Source organism: Phaenicophaeus curvirostris, chromosome 12, assembly GCF_032191515.1.
Source record: "Phaenicophaeus curvirostris isolate KB17595 chromosome 12, BPBGC_Pcur_1.0, whole genome shotgun sequence".
Classification (NCBI taxonomy): domain Eukaryota; kingdom Metazoa; phylum Chordata; class Aves; order Cuculiformes; family Cuculidae; genus Phaenicophaeus; species Phaenicophaeus curvirostris.
The window spans coordinates 17,875,641-17,895,086 of NC_091403.1; the positions used below are offsets into that span (position 1 = coordinate 17,875,641).

General features: G+C 37.7%; 1 protein-coding gene across 1 annotated transcript in view; it reads right to left on the bottom strand.

Moving 5' to 3' along the window:
• The window catches only part of SCAPER (S-phase cyclin A associated protein in the ER), a 140,925-nt gene that overhangs the window by 75,424 nt on the left and 46,055 nt on the right, over nt 1-19,446 (bottom strand). Inside the window, exons 18-22 of the mRNA XM_069867284.1 lie at nt 19,095-19,176; nt 17,646-17,798; nt 16,349-16,456; nt 4,944-5,080; nt 663-728 (exon numbers count right to left, since the gene is read on the bottom strand). Of these exons, the coding sequence (XP_069723385.1) occupies nt 663-728; nt 4,944-5,080; nt 16,349-16,456; nt 17,646-17,798; nt 19,095-19,176 (546 nt within the window). The remainder of the gene's footprint in view (nt 1-662; nt 729-4,943; nt 5,081-16,348; nt 16,457-17,645; nt 17,799-19,094; nt 19,177-19,446) is intronic.

Sequence of the window (19,446 nt, forward strand, 5' to 3'; positions counted from 1 at the left end):
ATTTATGGTATAGTTTTAGACTTTCTGTGAAAAGCATTGGTGAGAAACTTTGTCAAAAGCTGTTTTGAAATCCAAATATTCTGTGTCCTTTGCCAATCAGTTTCAATGGAATCAGAAAGGAAAAGCTGTTTCAAACTATGGAGGAAGAATTTGTCAGTGACAAAAGGTCTTCTTTTAATCTCAACGTTCACTGTTTTCAACCATGCCTTATGCTAGTCAATAAAAAGGTCTATTCTTTAAAAAACGCAATGCCAGATTAAGACATCTGTGCATTAGAATCTCTTTGCTTTCACCATATGAACCTTGGTTTCTGGTCAAATGGAGGCCAATCATAAGACTTCTAGTCCCAGCACTCCAGTGCTGAATTTTCACCAGCAGTCTTGAAGCTGGAATAAAGTTGGAACCTTCTCACTTCCTGGCAAGAAAAGGATGAGCATATGTTCTCTTTACTATTGTAGCTTACATGGTTTAAGACAGACAGTGCCTTCAGAAAAAATTGCCTTTATAAGGTCTGACCTTTTGTATTAGAAAATGATCTGTAATTCAAGATTGAGTGAGAACCTTACCACAGCTGCTCCACTGGAAATTTCAGAAGCACTTCTGCTACAGACAGGGAGGGAAAAAAAAGTACATGTCTAAGATATGTAAAGTCAAATGCTTACTTGGCTTTAAATGGGGAATCAGAGATGGCATTTTTTGCTTCCATTAAGCTCTCATATTCCTTTGCCCTGGAGGAGAAAATATTCATTATTATTGACTGTTGTCTAAAAAGTATCGTATGTTATACCAGCAAGATAATTCTAACCTTTGGGTTTTCCTATTTCATAGTAACACACAGCATTTCTGTCAATTGTGCCCTATCATAATCCATCCTGACATGTAACTATCCATCGTTAACAATTTACATAGAACAGAACTACTTTAGAATGACTTCCGTACACAAATGGTGTATTTAAGTTGATTTTCTAAATGGCAAAAATGGTACCAGTGATACATAAAACAATCTCTGTAACCTATCGCTTATCATAAAATTGCCATATTCAGCTAATGACAATATTAGCAATTTAGACACGTAGTACAGATCAAAAGATCATTATATCACAGAGATTATAATTAATATACAAATAATTTGTTATATTTACAGGCTTAGGAGTATTTCTCATGTAACCAATGACTGTGTTGTAACATAATGAACCTTGTTAGGCATCCAGCATAGACTAAATACGTCCAGGAATGACTGTTTTACTGCTGGAAATAGAAACACAAACCTCCTTAGTCCCTGAAAGCACTATTTACGCTGGCCTAATGCCAAAAAGTAGGAAGAGGTAGACAAGATGTTTTTTCCACTGCTTGTTTTGACTCCGTCCAGCCTGTGCCAGCAGGTGAAAACCATCACCAGCTCACGGACCCAAAAAAGATGCACAAGGGTAATCCCAAACCATTTATAACAACATACACACACAAAGTAAAACTAATCCAGATACTACAGTGATGCAGAACAATTCAGTTCTCGGAGACAGAGCCCTGCAATGAAGAAACATTCATCAGACTGTAAATGCATTTAGCTGTTAAAAACATGTGATCCATTAAAACTGATCTTTCAATTTTTATTCTGGAATGAAGACTTCACAGATGCAACATGGATCTCTAGGGACTTCAGTGAGATCTGCTGTTCAAGCCTCTTGAGCTTGTGTGCTCGGATGAACAAGAGACACCACCATTCATGGCTCAGAAAATGCTTCAAAATCACCCTGTGCACCCACTAAGAGGAAACTTCCCTGTCATGTTGGGCTGAATCTGTGATCAGGTACATGATCTGCATCTACCAGGGCACCCAGGACAAGCCCCAGAGCAAACTGCCAAGAAACCCTCCAGACAGAAGCAGAAAAAAATCTGCCTCAAGGCAACTGTCCCCCATAATAACAGCGTCTCCTATTAATTTCCAAAGTATTCTGAATATTAACTGCCACCACCTGGCATTCTTGCCAACTTTACAAATGTCCAATTGTTTTTTTTCAAATCTAAAGACTTTGACAATAGCTTCCAATAGGAAACATGTTTCATTGCCACATTACAAAAATGATTTACTAAAGGTATAATTCCTTTTATTTCTCTCAGATACGTGCACTGCACATTTCTTTTATGTCTTGTGTTCAGTCAAGTCGATCCAGTTTTCCAAAACTAATAAAATTTCCCCTTGGCTTGCTTAGCCTACACAACTTACATCACACGCAAACATTGTTGCATTACCACTAGCTCTGATTTGTGGATCATTAATAAAACTATTAATCACAACTGAATTTAGTATTAAACGTGAAGGTGAGATTCCTTTATTAACCTTTTGGCTTCTTCTCTGCCTCTTGGCCAGAAACAACACATCTCAGCTTTGAGTTTCGTACAGACAGGTCAGTCAAACATGAATAATCACACAAAATATCTGTTACTAAATGAGCCGGACTGGAGCACTTTACATCCATTGCGAAGTGCATCATCACTGTACACTCTTCCTAGCTGGTAACTACATCTCTACTGCTTGAGGTCAGCCCTCATCACGCCTTCCTTCACCATGCAGGTGCCTAAGTCTTCTTCAGATAGCAACTCGTACCTGTTAATCTGAGATAATTTACCTCACTATATATCAGACATTACTATAGCAACAGTTTAATAGCTTAGGGTTATAAATATTATTAATAAGACTAACAAAACTTCTCAATGTATCTAATAACTCATTGATCACAATTTGTCCCCTCATTCACCTTTGCCCTTCATTGCTTTGATACTGTAACAGTGATTTAAGAGCTAGAAACTCAGGACAGCAAGTGGAACCTATTTGAATGCCATTATTTATTTTTTTTCAAGCTCAAAACATTGCAGCTTCCTAGAAACTGAAATGAATGTATGATTTCAAGTCTTGAGATATGGGGGGGGTTGTTATTTCTTTTTCTAGAGTTGCAAATATGTAATAAAATATGGTTTGTAGACAATCTGCTAACACCTGTGCAACTGTGAATTACCAACATCAAGTGCTCTTCACCTTCAAACCATCCTCAATAAATAATTTTTAAGTACTTTAACCATGTATTTCACCTGAGTTTTTTGTTGAATTTGAGCAGTAAGCTCCTAGCCACCTGGTGGTACTGCTGTCCAGATTGTTGAGGCGAAACACCACAGACATCACCTAAATTATTTAATTTGATAATTCCTATTGCAATTCTGAGGTTATTGCTTTAATTGCTTTAGCCACATAACTTAAGACAATCCTTTTTCATTTTCTGAATACGAAAAACCTCCCCACCTTACCAGTAATAAGCTTCCATGCTAGAACATCTAGGCAGTGGTTGTCACTACCGTGCCCATTACCATTACTCAAGCATCAGTTACCGTAACCGTAGAAGACTGGCAAGACTTTCATGGCTAAAATTAATTTCCCAAATGGAATCTTTTTTCCTCATCAATTTTTTGTTTGAAATTCCACGGAACAACCTTTGCTTCACATTGCAACTGGACATTTTTACTCATAAGTCTTTTGTGTTAACAGCAGAAAACTCGTGGTCAGAACTTCAATTTCACTCACATCTATCTTCAAGGAGAGTAATCTCATTGAAAAGTTTAGTCATCCTTTAAAACTAAAAACAAGCTTAACAGTTTAACAAACATGGATTTAATGTCTCGCCAATGTGTAACTCCTCTGAGATTTCCAAACTTTCATTGTATTTTTCCATAGTAGATCACCTTTGGAAAATGACACCCACTTTATGACTGTTTTACTTACAATTTGTGATGATGAATGTGCTGACTCACCCAGTGGCCTGACACATTAGAATTCAAAATGTTCTCAAAAAGTTTTTCATCTCCCAGTGCCAATAACGAACTACTAATATTTTTTAAGCTTGCTTTCCTAGGTCTGACAAATCTTTGACTGAACTCAACAGAAGCAGCTCTTGGACCCAGTAACCGCATTAAATCAACAGGTAATAACTCTGCACCTTGAGCAATCAGAAACCTGGAAGAATAAGTTATCCAGTTTCAACAGTGTCTTCTAATGCGGTATTCAGATAGTGGATTAGCTCTTCCAAAGAGGAAAACACCAGAAACAGTAATACATAGGAAAAGTACTGTGGTTTTGAAGACTAATGTGCCACTATTAGCACATTATGAGTTAATTAATATCTCATTTTTACTGTAGCTCTAAAAATCTATTCAGGTGTTTTTCACTTGCTTGTAACTCTTCTTGCTTAAAAACAAGGCAGAGAAAACATGTAACAATGATTCTAACCTTCTGAGAAGTATTTTTAAAGGTAAATGCAAAAATATCTTACAATATTCGCTCAACCATTAACCTCGGCCAGGGACTGTTCAGCTATAAAGACTGACACTGCTGGCTCCTGATATAATCATGTCCTGCATATCATACTGATGTCACTTTTCAGACTAATAACAAATTGCAGGTCTGACAACTCACTTTCCATTTTAAGATATTTTTAACTTTCTTTTTGTTGTGACAGGCAACAAAAAATGATTAAATTTAGTCATGGGATTTGACACTACAGCAGGCTGATGTCTATTTGTTGATTACTATTGATTTTCTTTGATACTTCATTTAAAAATCAATAGCTAGAAAGAAAAATAGGCATGGTTTACACAAATTTGAACATGCTATTGTATGCTAGAAGAGGCTACAGTTTTGGCAGGGCGCTGGCATCCAATTATGAGAAAAGCTCTTAACAGGTGAAACCAAGGGCTCCAGATCGATATTCAGTTTTCTTTCTCAATCAGAGAAAGTGGCCATAAATTAGGCTCATCAGTGTTATTTTTAAGACACTCCCAAAGCAAATAATTTTAATTTTTTTTTTTCAGCCTTCCACTGCACTTGTAATAAAGGACAAAAGGTAAAGTTTAGAAAAAAACTTTAAGAAAAGAAATTAAAAATAAATTTGCACTACCTGGAGTTCATCCGTGCCTTTAGCTTCTTCGCTTTCTTTTTAGTTTTTTGTTTCTCCTCTCCATCCTTTAATGGTTCCACAGGAACAGAACTCTCAATCACAATGTCCACAATGTACTTCTTTAGTGACAGGTGCTCCTGCAGAAAATATGGAAATAACCTTACAGCATGTGATGGAGATTGCAGACTATCTTCCCAGGAAACAACAGGGTAAATATTTAACAAAGGTTATGAAAACAAAGGAAAATTTTAAAATACACGCTGGGAAAGAGATTATTTCACATCAGAGAGAAGACTTCATGGGTATTTTGTATTAAGGGAGAAGTGGAAGCGAATAGTCCCTTATTCATTACCTAACAGGTAGGAACCCCAGGCTGACATTCTCTTTCTTCTCCAAGCTGACTTCTACAGCTACATGAAACCAGCATCCTGCTCTGACGACGCAACTCATGACTCTAAATGAACTTATTCCTTCATGGATTATGGTTTTCACTCTTCATGAAAAACTGAACTTCTCTTAACTTTTGTTAATATACACTGAAAGTATTCACTAATTACAACATCACAATTTATTGATGCAAATGTTACTTTGCCTCTTGCATTAATAAACATGCTAAAGTATTAACATTAATAAAGTATTGGTAAAATCTTGGTTGCCAACAGAAGAAATTGTTTAATTATAAAATACTATAGTTTTTACATAATGGAATACCAGAAAAGTGAACGTGTGAATCACTGAGTGATTAGAAATAAAAGCTTAGTTTCAACATTTTTATAAAATGTTACCAAAATGTCCTGTTTCCTCAGAGGTATTTTCAGTAAAAGAATAACTACCCTAATGGAGTTCAATGTCTACGTTTAAAATAAATGTTTATAATTTCAAGATGAATAACACACAAGGCTCTTCCCTGAACCCTGTTCTCAATTTTGACAGACCTATGCTATCCACCAATGGACACGTAGGTGCTTGTAACTATTACAATGACCAGCAGACTATCAAAAAAAAATATAGGCAAACATTGTCCCTCAAAAGCCCCAAGCCCACACAAACAATGCCCCCAAAACCGGCTGCTAAACTGCTGACTACCTTCTTTTTTCTTACTTCTTTCAAGTAAGAAATTCACTCAATGTACTCTATGCAGCAACTTAAGATTTCAACATCCAAGAAGGATTTCTACTCGACTGCCCCTTCTAAACCTATTTTTTCAATTTAAGTGTGCATTACTGAATCAAAGCTCTGCTGAACTATCGACGTACTTCAGATCCTGACTTGTCAGTACAAGAAAATGAAACAAATTTAATGAACACAACTTTAGAAGTGACCCACAAACCTACAATGGCCAGTTTGAAAAACAGTGAATGCCTTTTGAAGTGCAGGTCACCATTACTTATTACGATAATTTACCCTTGCAAATGATTAGTGTCACAATCTGATGTGGTTATTCCCTCCTTTTTGGTAAGTATCCTTAAAATTAAAAATAAACAGTGAAGTGTTAAAAAATTTATAGACAATATTTTCCAAAAAGCAACCTATATTTACTTTCACTGATTCAGGAAAATATTTCACCTAGTCAAAACAGAATAATCTCTGTGAAAATTTCCTGGAAAAAGACCATTTAGTTTTTGTAAAGCTTTGCTGCATGATATAACCTAGCAATACATATATGGTCAAAATAACAAGTGAAATTTCCATCTTAAGTTCTATTACTGCATAGAACTTACTGCATTGGTTTTCACACCTACCAAAATTGTTGATTGCAGTTTCTACACCAGCGATGTCGATTTAGCCACACAGTTTTTCATAAGCTTTGTTTTAAAGACAGTAATTTTGCTGGTTTTGTCCTAACACAACACTCTTTATCTCAGAATTTAAACAGAACCAGCTGTGATGTTGTTCCGTATCAGATTTCTGCCACCATTTTTCATCCTTGATAACTCAGCCTCCGAGTTGCACAGCTGAGATCAACTGTGTCGCAAAATAAGGTATCAGCTTTTGGGAAACCGGCAGAACCTGTGCCACCAAGAGCAGTCACTCTGTACTATGTTGTGATGCCCAGCTGCAAAGTACGGAAACAAGAACCGAATGCTGAGATATTTCTTCATGACCATCTGCATATATACTTGTGTTGTGACAGCTCCATGACACATTGGAGTAGAAATACTCCTGCTGTTTCTCTCCAGGGTTATTTGCAGGCATTCCCCAAAAGCAAAGGCTGTTTTTAAAATTCACAGTGTCTGCTGTACCTCCTTCTCAGAGGAAGACTGCCTCTGGCTGAAAAAGCTTCCCAAACAGAAAAGTAACCTGATAAATATACACAACTTGATATTTAATGGCATTCTGGATCGAAACAGCTTGTCATTTGAGATCTTGAAAACCCAAGACCTCTAATAACTTTTAGATAACACCAAAGACATTTTTAGAACAACTGAAATGATTTCCTGTACCTCACTTACAAGCAAGGCAATAGGAACTGACACTAAATGCACATGTAAAACTGCAGCCACAACAATGCTGACAAGATAGAAATTAGATTATTTACAAAAAATGTCTCTGCTTTTCCTCTCCCTCCATCCTCAATCAGGCTGACTTCTGACTTCTTCACTATGAATCCTGACACTTTCCAAATGCAACAGATGGGCTTCACCTACAAACTACATGAGAGATCCTAACTTCCAAACCCATTTTAGATAACACTAGTAGGGCCACCCATGAAGTCACATTCCTGCTGGTTATTGCCTAGTCCCATTCAACGGCCCGAAACAGAAAAACTACCCAGTTCATCTCGTATATTGAAGGCGACAATCTTAGTTGACTAAGCAAGCACTTCTTATCACTGAGTTCTTCTCTATACACTGAATTACACCCTTTTTTCTTATATGACACGTTTATATTACAAGAATTATAGTATCACTATCAGTATTCTCTGAAATTAACTAATTTTTTCAGATTCCAGAACAAATGTAATTGCAAAATCTTCCCATGAAAAGTGTAGCAAATGCTGCAAAATCCTGAAATGCTATACAGCTGAGTACAGTCCACTTTGGTTTGGGTAAAGAAAACCATACCACAAACTGGATTCTGAACCTTGACAATCGATATAAAATCCAACAGCTGAAGAATGAATTTCCTAATAGACACACTCTTCATACAATCTCCATTCACAGGATGAACACTCTCAGCTAGCTCTCCCCTTTAATGTCTTCATTACAGCAACATCCACGCACCTTGACAGATGAAATGCTGGATATGTAAATATTTATCAAACCAGAACACAACAGCAAAATTATTCTCCTGCCCAGTCTCTCTGACTATGCCACCTTTGGCTCTATCAATTACATATAAACTACTGTCCATTTCCCTACTCAGCAAATATTTATAGTACCATTATTAAATTGTGGTGTAAAGTGTGCCAAACAGAACTCCTCTGGACAAAACTTACCTCCCCATCCCTGGAGGTGTTCAAGGCCAAGTTGGATGGGGCTTTGAGCAACCTGATCTAATGGAAACTGTCCATGCCCATGGCAGGGGGTTGGAACTTGATCGGCTTTAAGGTCCTTTCCAACCCAAACCATTCTATGATTCTAAAATTTCCTCATTTTAAATTCAGGAGGGAGCATAACACAAATACTGATTTCCCTTTCTTTCTAAGTACATGTTGCCTTTTTAGGAATTCTGCCTGGGGCAAGACTGCATAGGTAGGACAATACTGCAGGAAAGCATCTGTATTTGCTCAGGTTGAGCAGAAAATCACAGCCTGGCATTGTTGCTGCAGGGCAGTAACAACTTAAGAACCTCTGTTCTCTCACAAGCACGTTGCTCTGTGCTGGTTCGTTCTGCACTGGCGCTCGCAAAGCACCAGACTCCTTCTAACAGGGAGCGGTAACAGCCAGGAAAGGCAGACTCTGAAATTCCCCTGGCTGAAGCCAGTCAGTCACTGGCAGGAGAGGCCAGGACCATCACCCAGTATATCAAACATTTTCTGTCACCATCTGTAAGCTCTGGAAGGTCTGGTGCCACCACCAAGCAGCACTGGTGGGATATGCTCTTGCCCAGCAGCAGGCGCCTCATGGCTGGGCTTTCCAACACACAGCCCGCGTCGCACAGAGAGGCTTCCTTAGCTACACTGACACTCTCTAGAAACCAACTAAATCATTTAGGAGGAAAAACCTTCTGGCTATTGGACCTTCAACCAAAAAATGGAGCCAAAATGACCTGGGAATATGAAAAGCATACAGGGTTTATATATATATATACACACACGCATATATATATAATTATTTTTCATTTTCATTTCCCTCTGTATATCTGGATTCTGGCCAGAACTGAAGCATGAGTGCCAGGAATCTGTAAGACTGGTTATTCTTATTATTTTTGTATTCTTTCCAACCCTGAATCCCCAAGTTTGGAAAGAAAAGGCATTCTTATAAGCCTTCTAACCCCATTCCGTAGACCAAGGGAACTTCAAAAATACCTGACTCCAGCTATTTATCTAAATTAGATCAGAAGAACCCCCAAACAGTTATTTTACTTGCTTTCTCATATCAGCATTAAAATAATAAACATGAGGGAGATTAGAAAGAAATACTTGTAGTAGCTTATATCACATAACTGCTGTCACTTGTTTACTATTTTAATAAAAAATAATTAATAGCAAATTGAGTATTTTGTATAAACTTAAGGTACACAACGAATATATTCTAGCAAACCAATAGGCAACTATTCTGAAGCCTACATACATCTTTTAGATTAACATCTTTATCTGTTTCAAAACAAACAACATCCTGTAACTGTAGAAATGAATAAAAAAATCTTTTCAATATTTATTACCAATGTCAGGAATAACAGTTTCTTACTTGTATATCATCACCAAAGGGATGTATTTGCCAAATTCTGAAAAGGTTTTAAGGCTTAATTCTAAATCATGTTACCACAGGAATATTTGCTCATGATTTTATTACATTTCAACAAAACTCCTCAGTATTTTATTTTTTTCCTCCTAGCCCAGCACAGTATTTAATATGGAAAACAGATGCTGAAGCAGACCGAGTTATATCAAATGCAAAACTCAATTTGCAACTTTATAATCAATGACAGCTTGAAACAGAAATGGTCATTAATGCTTAATCATGAAGAGATCAAATGTTTGTGATCAAATACTGTTATTCTACCACAAGTGACGACATGCTCCAAAATGCGGAGAAGGTTCAAAATAAGGAAGGTATTTACCTACTACCATTAATTAAAGTTATTACAAGTGCTTCATGTGTGGAGAAACAGGTTATAAAAGTAATGGATATCCAAATATGATCTTCTCAAAATCAAGATTTCAATTATTCACATTTCCATGCCAGATCGTACTTTAGAAGATGAGTGTAGACCATCAAAAAACTTCCATTTTTTGTTCAAAACTGAAGACTAACCTTTCATTGTAAAAGTAGTTTTTTCTTTGCTTCTTGAATTTAATTAAGATGAAATTTCTTAAATGAGGGACTAAATCTACTTTTAGCATATTCAAACTAAACACTATTTTTACTGTTAACACCGACTGCACTTTGAGTCACCTTGCCTATTCATAAATTCAGTGATACGACAGCCTGCTGCTATGACAAACAGCAAATAATATTCTGAATAATAGGTTCAGATATTTCTTGGGACTTTTAATATCATTCCCTTTCCCGCTTGTCACTCCAAGATGTGGGAACAGAAGGCAAAGTAAAGCTGCTTCTTCCATGAGAACCAGAGTTCTGCATCCTGGACATGGGAAGCCTCACTCTGCAGATTAGGGAAGAAAGCTGGGAGGCTCTGACATTATCATCCGTCTGCAAAGGCAAGAGAAAGGGGAAATAAGAGCACACTTGGCCCTGCCAGAAGTCATTTTTCTTACTGGTCATGACTACTGAAGATATCCAAGCCAAAAGGAGGAAGGGTGCAGCTGTTGGCGATGATCTATCACAATTAAAGACACAGCCAATAAACAATTAATCATGTACATTTTTGCCAAGAAAAACAACACTCTATAATATATAAAAGGTACAAAGCTATTGCTGCACAAAGTACAAAAAACTCCAATTGATGTATAGAGTACAGAGAGACCTTCTGTAAACTGCGTCATGGATTAAACCTGATAACTACATGATCGTTCATGACAGCTTCTCCTACGACAAACACACCCACAGCAGAATTACAAGGCCAAGGTTCCTGCGCTGAAGGGACCACAGGTATCCAACAGATATGAAACATCCTTAAACAAAAATGGACCACAGATGCTTGGCCAAATTCCATTCCTCTAGCAACACACAATCCACCTCTAAGAAAATCCTCCCTTTCTCAGGAGAAAAAAAAACCAAACGAGTAAAGCAAACTCAACTGGAACCTGTGGCTTTACTGGGATGGGGAGTTTTTATGCGATTTACAGATCACTTCTACTGAGCAACAGTGAAGAAAAATGAACTACCATTGAAAAACTATAGTCAGATGCCAAGAAAAAAAAAGAATTTACAATGAAGTCTATATTCTTTAGCTCTATGGATAAAAGAAGCAGAAATATTGTTCAGCATGTGACTGAACCATATGTACCACTGTCCTACCCAGAAATGATGTAAGTACCATACACCAGCAGAGATGAGTCAAGATTGTCTCTTTGTACTATAATGGTCACAACATTCAGAAGAGACGAGAGGGCAAAAATACACCAGAATAAGACCAAGGCTAAAAATGTGAGGCACACAGAGCTCATAGTCAAAAAAAGTCAGATCCACTTGGGAACCTTAGATCAGAAGCAGACACAAAAAGAAGAGCTTAAAGCCAAATGCTATAAAGACTTTATTTAGAGAGAAATTCAGAATAAACAAATAGATGGCTAAAACCACACATGACAACACAGTATAAGCAGACCTGTAGCATACACATGAACGTTCAAGAAGAAAAAAGGCAACTATTAATCTTGCATAACAATTTTTAAAAGACCACATACCCACAGGTATAAATACCTTGAAACCCTCTATTAGATGAAATGAAAAAGCTCTTCCTCTTCAGCGTTATTATTTTCCATTTTGCTTAATCATATCCTTTAGATAGGTTACCAAAGAAGTTCATAGGGCACTATTCTTCATTCAAACTGAGGAACTTGAGAACGCTCTGATCCAGAAGGGAAAACAAAAAACATTTTCCCCAATACTGCTAAAGCTGAAGTAACAAAACAACAGTTATATATCATTTAATTTTAATGAAAACACAGTGGATTAAAAATTACAAAAGTCCAGGCATGACCGTGTCTCTAGACAAGAAAGCTCCTTGTAAGTACAGAAGAAAAAGAGCAAAGGTCAGGCTTGAAAACATCCCAACATCTCTCTCTCGCTCAATAATTTCCTCCGTAAGAAATAACGGAAGCAGAACAATGCTGAAAAACCAGCTCCATTTCTTAAAGAAAAACCACCCCTTGCCCCTAAAAAGCTTTTAGAAACTCAAACTCATATGAACATTAACTCTGGTTGTGTGTTGTACTAGCTATAAACTTTCCAAGGCTGTGCTCTCCAGCAGCCTCTCCCTGCACCCCGGTTGCAGCCCTGCCAGTGGAGCCGTGTCCACACCAGGGGCTGTTGCCAGCGCAGGTATCCACACCGTAAATCAGACCCCGCTAAACCCTGACAGACCTGTGCCCCAACAGGCTTGCACTGCAGCTCCAGCCAAGCCCGCAACCCCCACACGGGGAGAGCTGCGGTCACTGACTCCCTGGGTTCTCTCAAACGGAACGTGGGTGGGCTCAGCCAACCACGTCTTTCTATAAACCCTCACGCCTTAACGCTGTCAGTCTTCGGACAACTGAGTCCAGGGAAGGTAACAAAACCAAACTGCACACATTGTTTGCATCTTTTGCTGAATAGACAGCAATATGAATGTTAAGAGAGGGGACATGGAAAAGAGCATAGAAAATAGCAATGGCAAAAGAAGGCAAAGCTCTAAGATCAATGGAAGACCACATGCATTTAAGTAGAGAGAAGAAAATGTAGATAGAACACTGTTCCTTCCCTTGATGATATCAGTGCAGTGACACGGGACAGTGACAGCACTACAAGTTTCAGAAGTACAGTGAAGGAAAGAGAACTCTCAGCCTGAAGCCCACTCTGCTGAAAAGGTTTTGCCGTTGACATGAATGCATGTATTTAAAAGACAAAATAAAGTTAAAAAAGACAAAAAGAAGAGTTAAAAAGCAAGTAAAAAATGTGAATAGAACTTACTTCGCTTCCAAAATCAGATTTTTGCTTTAAGAGAAATCTATGTACTTTTCAGCTGGAGGCTAACAAACAGCCAAATGAAGAAACCCCAGAATGCTGAGGCCAAATGAAGCTGTCACACAGCCTTAAAAATAAACTCATGCTTTTTTGTTTTTACTATACAGATTCATAACAAAACTATTTTCTTTGTGAGTTTCTCCAAACACAGCTCACCTACAAGTGAACACATCTTACTGATGACCAAACACCAGCTGGCAGCTGCTGCGCAATATATGCAGGAATTAAGCACAACTCACACTTAATTCCAGAACAAAGGCAAACTGCTCCAACGTGAAGTCTCCTTTTATCTCAGAAAATGTTTGTAGAGTTATAGAACATACAGATGCTATAGCAAAGGGGAAAAACCTAGAACATCATAGTTTCTTCTCATATCTATCAAGACCAACTATCAGCACCCACCTGCCCAGAGAAATGGGTCAGTGACCATGCAGCACAACTTGTCACTTTTTGCTTACAGTCAAATGCACCAACAAACCCCCTTACCAGATGGAGACGTATTTTGTAGTCACTTACTTAAACCAGTTTCCAAGGTCTAAAGGAGATACTTACATCTTACCTTCTGCAATACCAACACCATCAAAATAAAACATATTTCAAGTCCTTCTGTGGTTTCTCAAGTAATAATACAGAAATCCTATGGTCAGACTACAATTTAAGAAAAGCTTTCTTTTCAGGCAGCTCCCTATTACGCTTAACAGGCTCAACACAATAAGAGTCAAAGATCAAGAGTAAGTAATCTGAGGTGTCAAGTGCATAAGGTTAAAGGTGAAATTTTATTAGGTCAAAGGTGACATAAATAAAACCTTTTATGTCAAAGAAGAAGGGCCGTGTACAAGATGTATATAATCTAAAGACATCACAGATGACAAGTAATAACTTTAAGTAGTACAAGTACGTCCTCACTACAGATATCTTCAATAAAAAATTGAAAACAGTGATGAAAAGGCAGTTGAATAGTGTAATATTTCCCTGGAATATGGTTTTACTGCTATGTGATATTTCAGATTTTTTTTCTCAAGTATTTCAAAACTTAACTAAAGTTATTGGATGCTTTAGCTGTGGGGGAGGGAACGTGTGCTGACTAAAGAGGTACACAAACCAGAATGCTCTGATAAATAAAATAAATAAAATTGGTTTTCTACTTCACAGTGACCATCTCTAGCACATAGATCTCATTGCTTCTCTTTGGAAAAAAAAACAACAAACCCAGAGCGGCCTCAGGCCCAGGAAATGTCAGATTACAAGGGTATAGTTCAGTATCGTATACTTCAACTAATTAAAATACAGCTACAAGTAATAATTAAACATGTAACAAAGTAAGTATCTATATAATTTACACCTCCTTTTGCAATCATGCAGCTGTTCATTCAGTTAAAACTGTTCTCCCCTTCTGCCCCTGCACTAAGTGTGCATTCAAGAAATCCTGTAGATTTAACCTTAATCTTGATATTAAGTTCACATTGAAATGTTTTGCTGAAAAGCACTGGATTTAAGTATGTGATGTTGGACACCACAAAACCCAAGATACCTGTGCCCTCTAGTGGAACTTCTTTTTCACCAGCTGGGCAGAAATGCCGCTGTTAGAATGTGATCTGTTTTCTCAGAAGCTGGAATTGGTAAGCTATCAAATGAGATGAGGCGAACAGTGCGTAACATCCAACCAAAAGGACGTCTAGTTCCCTGTTTTCCTCTAGAATCACCTGAGACAGGTGCCCGGCCAGAATCATAGTTCAGCCATCAGTGGCTAGACAAGTACAAGCAAAGGCCAGAGAGATATGAGAAAGTATAGATTCATAGCACAATAGAATAACAGAATCATAGAATGGTTTGGGTTGGAATGTATCTTAAAGATCATCCAGTTCCAACCCTCTGCTGTGGGCAGGGACACCTGCCACTGGATCAGTTTCTTCAAAGCCCATCCAACCTGGCCTTGAACACCTCCAGGGATGGGGCCGCCACAGCTTCCCTGGGCAAGCTGGGCCAGTGTCTCACCACCCTCATCATGAGGAATTTCTTCCTAATGCCAAACCTAAATCTTCCCCCTTCCAATTTTCCTTTTCTATTTCCCAGTGATAATCACCTCTGTGGATTTCAGTACCTCAGAGACTTTAACTCTCTGAAGGTTTTTAAAAAGGAAAAGATATTACCACTGAATGTAGTAAGCTTTAAACAAAGAGAAGATGTCAACAAATAAAAATAGTAACAAGAACTGAGAAGGAAAGGAGCCAAAGTGAGCAGTATCATTTGAATCAGCTTGGCTGGAAGCAGCTTTCCAAACGTAATAAAGTTAAACCTGAATCAGCTCTGGCTTGCACAGTATTTCTGCTGCCCATCTGACAGGTATCATAGGTAGGCATTCAGGAATTTTTGGGGTAAGACAGAACTCAAAGTCTGACTGTTAGAACTTGCCTTACAGAGAAAGCCTTGATTTAATACTGCAGTTCAATTCAGGCAACAATGAGAAATTAAATCAGCCAGCCATTCAGAAGCCTTTCCCTCAAAACAGCAGAGTTTCTTGGTTTAGTATAAAATGTCCTTAGTGCTTCCTAAAAATCACTCTAAGTGCCAATTCTTCTAAAGAAGCTACTGAAAACCTCATTGTTGTTCTTTCTAGCAATGCTAATACTTGCAAAGCACTTCCAGTGTTACCTTTTAAAGTAATTTAGCACTACAGTTTTCAGCACTATTGACCTTGATGCATTGGATATCTGATAACCTAAAAAAGGACTGAGATATTTTAAGCAACAGGAAGGATTAAAAAAAACAAAAACAAAACACAAAGCCAAATGCAGACACCTGCAACACATCAGATTTTTATGATGAAAAATAAATATAGTGAGATGAAAAATGCCTTTGGATTAATAGAGAAGCAATTAGGCACATTTTATATACAACCATTTCAAACAGCATTTGTTTGAAATATCTGAATGGCCCGTTTCTTTCATTCCTTTTCATTGGGAGTCTGTATTCAAAAAGGCACTGTTATCCCCATATTAACACAAATATTCTTGCTCAATTCCTTTATAAGAATTTTCAAGATTTTCTAAGGCTACTCAGCTGGATGGCATTTAAAACTAGAAATAATATAGAAAAAAATGTTACAAAACTTACCACTTCTTCATCTGAAAGCTCTCGTCCTTGGATGCTGCTGTTTTCTCTCACAGCCTGCTGATGTTTTTTACCTTTAATGTGGCTAAAAAGGTAGACTTCTGATGAAATCTGTAATGACAATGGCTTAATAGCAAGGGTTTTCCATAATAATTCCATAAATCTATAAATAACAGTATTTTAAAATTAACATATGCACATCTGTCAGGAGCATGTTTAGAATCTCAAGAACAATACTTTATTCCTTAACTTAATTCACATAAACATATTCTACGCAGGAATTATAAGTAAATCACCCAACGATTTGTTAGCGAACGGTAGAGTAAGAGATTAAAAAAGTCTTGACTTCTCATTTTGATTTCAATCTCACTTCATGTGTTGGACTTCCATTCTGAAATGCATAATCAGTGAATCTACAAGATCCTGCTGAACCTGAGCTTCTGTCCCAGCACCGCCTGAAGTGATCCTGTGCAATTTTGTTTAATTCATCAGTTAAAGAGAAATATTGCTTATTAGGGTATAAAGCTTTATTCAATAATGCCTAGTCTTTGCAAATCAGTAAAACCAGTTATCAACAAGAACAGCTCTCCAAGCCTTATACTCAGTGACTGTGGGGCTTCCTCTTCTCCACCAGTCCTGGGACAGACGGGACAGCGGACAGAAGAACAGATTGAGATCAGAGGTCTGCCTAGCAAGTACTTAGGTGCCAACAGTGACCAAAAAATAAAGATACCTAAGGAACAGTAAAAGAAGAGGCAAAGCAAACACTGATTCTCCCCTTCCACACTATCAAACCTCCAAACAAACTCTGTCCAAGAACTTATTGAGCTTGACGTGGTTTCCCTGTAACTGGCAAACATCAGTGAATTTCAATCCAGTGAAACTTGTCCAGTCATCCTCTGAACTCACATTAAATTAAAACATGTACAGGACCTTCTAACAAGATATTCACAACTCGGGTCCCCGCCTAGGTATAGAACCACATTCTTCACCTTGCTTTAAATCTAGCTTTCTACTACCGTCACTGGAAGCTCCCAAAGTCTTGCTTTTCTGAGAGAAGACAGCCAATAACTTAGTACCAACCACACTCTGCTCTACCTACAGCTCTGCAGCTCTTTCAGATCTTCCCTAAACCACCTGATTTACAGATAGAAGAAACCAAAACAATGGGCACTTTACAAGAGCAGAGCAGGGACACAGGAGGTGTTCAGTACTCTCATCTGTCTTTGAAGCATGATTTGTAGCTTCACAGCTTCAGTTGGCCTTGCAATTCCGACGCTATTCCCTCTAGCTGACTTACCATCACATTGCACAATGAGCACTGTTTTTTTCGTTCGTACGGTGTAAGCTTTGGTGCATAATCAGTATTAGCATGTCTTCCACTACTTAATTCAGCTGCTTTCTCTTTCCTTTGTTCAATTTGTTCCATGTGCCTTCTAATACTTTCATCATGCTGAATGGAAAATAATCAAAGCAACAAAGAAAAAACACTTTGAATTACAGAGAAAGGAATTAAAAAATAATCAGCATTATTTTTGGTTTATAAGTGATTATCAATTAATATTCTGTTGCAAATCCTTCTGTAAATATTTTCATTACATCCAATATCTCAATTCTGGTTTTGTTCTTAACAAAACACTCCAGGACAGAATACAAGTTCAACTTTCTATTCTAAAAATATGTAACTTGCCTATCAGTGAAAACAGCACTGCATATGAAATTATTAAGTACAAATTGAAGTAAAATAAATTACTTGTTATTTATCTGCAATAGCAGGCAGTTCACTGGATTCTTTCAGAGTTTTCATACCTAGCCCTCAGGAGAATGGAACAAGATCTCAACTGTTTGGATGCCCCCTCCCTGGAGGGGTTCAAAGTGTGGTCTAGCGGGAGGTGTCCCTGCCCATCGCAGGGGGTTGGAATTGGATGGGCTTTAAGGTCCCTTCCAAACTAAACTGTTCTATGATCCTATGATAGAAAATCAGAGGCTGGGGTATGAACCTGTGTTTAATAATGGAACTCCATTTTACAATGCAAGTAAATGCAGCTATGGTGCTTCAGACTGGAATAACACTGAAATGAAAAAGTATTTGTATCGATACATAAACCATCCTAGAATAAAAATTTATCTTTAATTAAAGCTTCAATATACAGTTCCACGTCAGAGCCTTAAAAACATAACCTATCATTTTAGAAGTCTTTACATCTCTTGAAAACTAAGTGGGTATCTCTTCAAAACTTCTGATACCTTGGTTCTACACTGGACAGGCAATTCAGCGGAACTAGAAGAGGCTTGATCCTTATGTCTCTTGAATATAATAACTGGAGCCCCTCACCAAACAAAAGGAAACAGCAATGTTGCCACACTGGACAGCATCAGTTTCAATACCTTTAGATAGGTGAATTGCCTACACCAAACAGTGTGAGAGATTTTACATAGTGGTTTTTCTCATGATTAATTCAAAATTACTTTGACTCTTTTGGAAAGTACAGGTTTACTTCGTCTTATGTTCAAAGGTTGGAAATTAATGTGTTCCACAGAGCTTAGTCCTGCTCTTTCCAAACTACACAGTGTATGTTATACAGCAGGGCCCTCTTCTTAAAGTAAAAATCTAACTAAAAATGTCTCGTAAAGTTCTGTAATTCAGGACAATGTAAAATCTTTACCAAATAAAACACGCGTAAAGAACATAATTCTGCAGAAATTCTACATTGTTGATGCATTTTTCAATAAAAGTATCCTTGTATACCTTCAGTTGAATCTTCTTCTGCAGTTCTTCCATGGCTTCTTGTTGAGCTGCAGTAAGAGCTGCCAATCGCTCTTCTCGATCTCTAACCAAGAGATAATACATGTAGGCAAAACTTGTAATAATTGAAATATTATCTAAACTGCAGAGGTCTCTGTTTTGTGTGGATTTCTGTTTGGTTGGGGTTTTTTTAAACTCTCATACTAAAGACAAAGCTGTTTCAGTAATAGTAGAAGGCTCAAATAAAGTAACATTTTAAAACAAAAAGGCACCAAATGTAAAAGCAGATAGGAAAGAAGGCGGGGGAGGAAGCAAGTCTAACGATTAACACTACACACAACCGTGCTTTCAGAAA